The sequence below is a fragment of the Oncorhynchus tshawytscha genome, linkage group LG26 (assembly GCF_018296145.1).
Source record: "Oncorhynchus tshawytscha isolate Ot180627B linkage group LG26, Otsh_v2.0, whole genome shotgun sequence".
In the NCBI taxonomy this organism is placed as follows: Eukaryota; Metazoa; Chordata; class Actinopteri; order Salmoniformes; family Salmonidae; genus Oncorhynchus; species Oncorhynchus tshawytscha.
In genome coordinates, this window is record NC_056454.1 from 738769 (window position 1) to 740000 (window position 1232).

General features: G+C 41.4%; 1 protein-coding gene across 2 annotated transcripts in view; it reads left to right on the plus strand.

The window, feature by feature from the left end:
• Positions 1-1052: 1052 nt before the first annotated feature.
• Positions 1053-1232, plus strand: part of commd6 (COMM domain containing 6) — an 8214-nt gene continuing 8034 nt past the window's right edge. Inside the window, exon 1 of one of the 2 annotated variants that reach the window (XM_024388628.1) lies at positions 1053-1164. In XM_024388628.1, the coding sequence (XP_024244396.1) occupies positions 1140-1164 (25 nt within the window). In that variant the 5' untranslated portion in view covers positions 1053-1139. Of the gene's footprint in view, positions 1197-1232 lie in introns of both variants that reach the window. The other variant, XM_042306893.1, reaches the window with a different exon arrangement.

A 1232-nucleotide genomic window follows, 5' to 3' on the forward strand; every position in this document is an offset into this window, starting at 1 on the left:
ATTGGAAGGAAGGAGAAAAGCCTGTCTACTGTTTGAGGAGACCACCTGAATATGGGAAGCTTGAATATGTGAGGTATGCAGTGAGAGCTTTTATGTCCAAACTATTACAGTGTGGAAATTTTAAAGGATATGGTCACGTGTCAAATATTTGCAGACTGGAGAAGTAATAATATTGAAGAATCTGTGAATGGAAAATGTTGCAACTGTGGTGGGGTTCATACTCCGGACATCCTTGAGTGTCCTATTAGGGTGAAGGAGGTTGAGGTGTCAAAAATCAGGGCTGCGCAGTGGATCTCTTATGTGGAGGCGGTGAAGAGTCAAAAGGGAAAGAGGCAAGTGTTGAAGATATGGCGGTGGATGTATTGCAGCCAGTTGATGGTGTTAAGTCAATCGGGTGATCTGGATACATTCAGGTGGATTTAAAGCCACGGTGATTAATTGTACAGCACAAGTGTCTGAGATGTCAATGAAGCTGGATATCATATCTGCAGCAGATACGTTTTTTGGGGCTCCAAAACTTCACGCCCTCACAGGAGGGTGAGGCTTTGTTGGGACCTGACTAAAATGAGGTTTTTACAGAAAAGCAGGTCAATTTTGTTTGGTTAATTTATTTTTATGGTAGTTAGTATGATATTTCAAGTTGACCCAAATGTTTTCTCTATTTTTGGGATCTGTATTACCCCCCGCACAGTAGGTGTCAGAAAGCACATTTTAATTGTTGCGAACGCCGTTATATACCTTAGAAGAAAAGAACGCCCACTACATAAAGTGCACGAGTAACTAAATTCACGCTTGCAATCCTTCTAAACAACACCGTTTTTAGAAACTTTGGAAAATGTTAAAGTATAAAAAATTAAGTCCACTCTGTTACATTTCTGTTTCCAAAGTGGAATTCTGTATGACATTAAATGTTTCAACGATGAGAGAAATGTACAAAATGTCGGCCAAACCCATCTTCTCCCACTGCCGGCCAATGGGCTTTCTCTAATAACCATATTTGGTAGTGAGTGGAACCACTAACCGGATGCTTCACATTTACACATCCGGTTGCATTGTTCTATCTGTGATTTTACTGTGGTGACCTCTTTGTTGCCTATCTACCCTGAACCTCTGTTTTCCACCCCTGCTTGCGATCAGAGATGCCGGGGTTGGATTCATCGCCTAGTGGGTGCAGTATTTCAACATAATATGAAACGGTAACATAGCTAGCTAACGGTTAGCTAATAGCAAGC